Source organism: Quercus suber, unplaced genomic scaffold (genome assembly GCF_002906115.3).
Source record: "Quercus suber isolate HL8 unplaced genomic scaffold, Cork oak 2.0 scaffold_132, whole genome shotgun sequence".
Taxonomy (NCBI): domain Eukaryota; kingdom Viridiplantae; phylum Streptophyta; class Magnoliopsida; order Fagales; family Fagaceae; genus Quercus; species Quercus suber.
Genome location: NW_027069595.1, coordinates 1,349,309 through 1,352,935, shown reverse-complemented (window position 1 = coordinate 1,352,935; position 3,627 = coordinate 1,349,309). Strand labels below are relative to the sequence as shown.

Sequence of the window (3,627 nt, the reverse complement as noted above, 5' to 3'; positions counted from 1 at the left end):
TTTTTTTTTTTTTGAGAAACAAACATACACACAAGGAGAGGGAAAGAGGTTCTAACACAAAGACACATCACAACTCCACTCAAAAGTTATGGTAACTTTTAGAGAGGGTGAGACAAGTTATACTACATACAACACACTCTCTTAAGCAATGTGAGACAATTACCTTTTTTTTTTTTTTTTTTTTGTAATTTCAATTGACTTAATTGGTAAATTTTCTATGTTGTCAATATATATAAAGAGATATAGGCAGGGATGGAGCTACTCTTTGACCAGGGAGACCATGCCCCCCCCCCTGCAGCGGATTTTGCCTCCCCCGCCGCTCTCCAATTTAAATTCCTGGCTCCATCCTAAATATAGGTTGAACCCTCTCTACAAAGAATATAATACTCTATAAAGAAACATTACTTTCTAATTTGGGAAAAATTTGTTACATACACTGTAAAAACTAATAACAAGTGCACTTCTAATTAAGTGTGGCCTCAATTTCATGTTGTAGAGTCTCATCTTGGGTGGCTTTGAGACATCATCTCTAACCTTGACATGGCTCCTGTCCATATTATTAAATAACAAGCACGCTTTGAAGCAAGCTCAGGAAGAGCTCGATCTCAAGGTTGGTAGAGACAGGTGGGTGGATGACCATGATATCAAAGATCTAGTTTACATCCAAGCCATAGTGAAGGAAACGTTGCGCTTGTACCCACCAAGCCCCCTATCAGTTCCACATGAGGCCACGGAGGATTGTCATGTTTGTGGCTATTACGTCCCAAAGGGTACTCGTTTGCTTGTTAATGTGTGGAAGTTGCACCGAGATCCAAGAATTTGGGAGGACCCAGAAAAGTTTCTACCAGAGAGGTTCCTCACAAGCCATGCAAGTATAGATGCTTCGGGTCAACATTTTGAGTTCATACCATTTGGGTCTGGGAGACGATTCTGCCCGGGTTACACAATTGCATTGCAAGTATCTCACCTGGCACTAGCTCGCTTGCTTCAGGGATTTGAGTTCACGACACCATCAAATATGCTGGTAGACATGACGGAAGGTTTGGGCATTACCTTACCTAAGGCAACTCCCCTTGAAGCTCTTCTCACTCCACGCCTTGCTTCCAGACTCTATCAATCCCAAACAGAAATATAAATCATGCTTTCCAAAAGTGTCTATTTTCAATAAGCTTGCATGTGCAAGGAGCTTTATAGTTCAATAATGTTGCTTGTCTCCTTTATATGGAGAACTCAGTTCAATCTCTGTTCGATTGAATGTAATAATAATTATAAAAGAAAAATAAGCTTGCACGCTATTTTGACTTCATGCCATATGGATGGATTTGAGCCCCTAATATGGTCACATTTGACAACTGTAAGTTGAAGGATCATGATCGGTTGGATGGCATTGTTGTTAATGGTGAGGATGGGCCTATTGGTTTCAATGTTTTTTAACAAGGATTTTACTAAGAGGCACCCTTTAGGAACTTTTTTATGGGAAAAGAAAAAAAATAGTTAATTCTTTTTTCTTTTTCTTTTTTAGCTTTTCAATTTTTCATTTAAAAAATTCTTGAAATGGTTTATTAATAGATGTCCTTAATGAAAATTATGATGGAAAATAATTCTCCCATTTAAGTAAGATCAGCATAATAAACCAAATATGGCAAAAAGATTATAAAATAAACCAAATATGGAAAAAAAGATTAAAAAAACATGAAAAATAAATAAACACAATTAATTAACCTAAACATAGTCAAACATAGTCAAATATCATGTGAAAAATAACTAAATAAACAAAAATAAGATTTTTTTTCCCTAATCTGGGTTTGTGGTGTGTACGCATACTCAACTATGCGTACCTATGGTTGAACCATACACACGCATACTCGATGGCTGCATACGCATCCTTTAGCACAAATCCGAAAAATTACATTTTTAGAGATTAATTAAACAAAGATATAACATTTGATATCAAACAAGCATGTTATAACCCTAAACACTAAACTAACATGAAGCAAATAAAACAAATATCAACATAAACAAATAATTTAGGAACAAAATCAAAGAATTTAACTAAACTACATTAAATAAATAAACATGTTAAAATTTACATTAAACTAAAATAACAAACCAAGAACAATAAGAACAGATTATTGTTGGGAAATTTAGACCCCGGTTAATAGAATTAATAAGTTTTAAACCCAAGTTTTTAATTAGATTTATTATGAATAAAACTTGTTAAAACAGATAAGCATCAATATCATGTCAACAATAAATACAGCGAAAAAGTAAATAAGACAAGATATGATGACCCAGGAAAACCAATGAAACAAACTAGTTTCACAGTAAAAAACCTGGGGGAAAACCTTCCCGAAAAACAATCCACTATAGTAAAGAGAAGTTTCAGATCTAGTACAAAACCTTTATCCCTAGACTCTACAATCCCCGTAGATGAACTCACAGCAAAAACCTTCTACCGCTTCTGAACCTCTAAACTCTTCAATATATGAACACCACCCTTTTGATGCACGAATCCCAATACGTGACTAACCAATTGCATGGATCCTAGCACGCGACTTAATCACCAACTAGAAGAAGATTGTTAGCTACAAACTTCTTCACTTCATCAACAATGAAGATCAAGAAGCACTTGATTACAAAATCCTAAGGCCCAAAGACGCAATAGCTTCTTTCAGAGAAAATAAGGTATCGGTCACCTTTTGCATATGTTTTCTTTGTATTCTCCTATGTGACAGCCTCTAAAATAAGCCTTATATATAAGTCTAGGATTGTGAGAAAAGAAACCCAACACAAATACATAAGCCTGGCCCAAAAATCAAGTCTGAAATTTCTGATTTCAGTAACCTCGATAGATAGCAGGTGTCGAGCAGGTGTCGAGATTTAAACTTCGACAGATACAGTTATAGAGGAGGTGTCGAGGGGACAGAAGTTTTCTTGATCGATTCACCAGCTGTCGAGAAGCTATCGAGATTGCGATAAAAATCAACTGAAGAGCTCAATAGATAGCCTAGCTGTGGGGAGGTGTCAAGCAACTATCGAGCAATCTGTCTGCAGGTGTCGAGCTATCTATCCAGCTTTATTGAACAGCTTTTCTTTACTTGTTTCTTGGTCCAATCTTCATGGCTTTAATACTAGACTTGATCAACATGTTTCTTGAAGTATTAAACACGTCCTAGATCTACCCAAATACAAGTAAAGTGTGTTTTGTCAAAGGATTAGCCAATTACATAAAATAATGACATATGTTCTTAACAAGTGAAACACATATGTCCTAATAATTATAAACAACCTAAAATTAGATTAGAACATATAAAAAAGATCATAACATCAATCAAACATGATAAGAACATTTATGATAACATCAAACAAAGAACCATGTGAATCCTATATAGCAAAGTGAGAAATCATGGAAAAGAGACTCACGTTGCTTTAGACTCACAAATTTGAGATAGTTTAACCGAACCTTCTGTGCCTACATTACAAATATTAGATTGAGATAACAAGAATAATTAAAGAACATAACAATGGTTAGTAATCATAACTCAAGAACAAAAGATTTTGAAAATGTTTTAGAAAAAAAATTTGAAAACAAACTTTCTGCCTTTGAACTAATTAAAGAAAGCTTTT

The 3,627-nt window shown here is 34.9% G+C and overlaps 1 protein-coding gene across 1 annotated transcript in view; it reads left to right on the top strand.

Moving 5' to 3' along the window:
• Positions 1-1,295, top strand: part of LOC111999523 (cytochrome P450 CYP82J17) — a 3,325-nt gene extending 2,030 nt beyond the window's left edge. The window contains exon 2 of the mRNA XM_024031650.2: positions 497-1,295. Within this exon, the coding sequence (XP_023887418.1) occupies positions 497-1,135 (639 nt within the window). The 3' untranslated portion in view covers positions 1,136-1,295. The remainder of the gene's footprint in view (positions 1-496) is intronic.
• Positions 1,296-3,627: the final 2,332 nt, after the last annotated feature.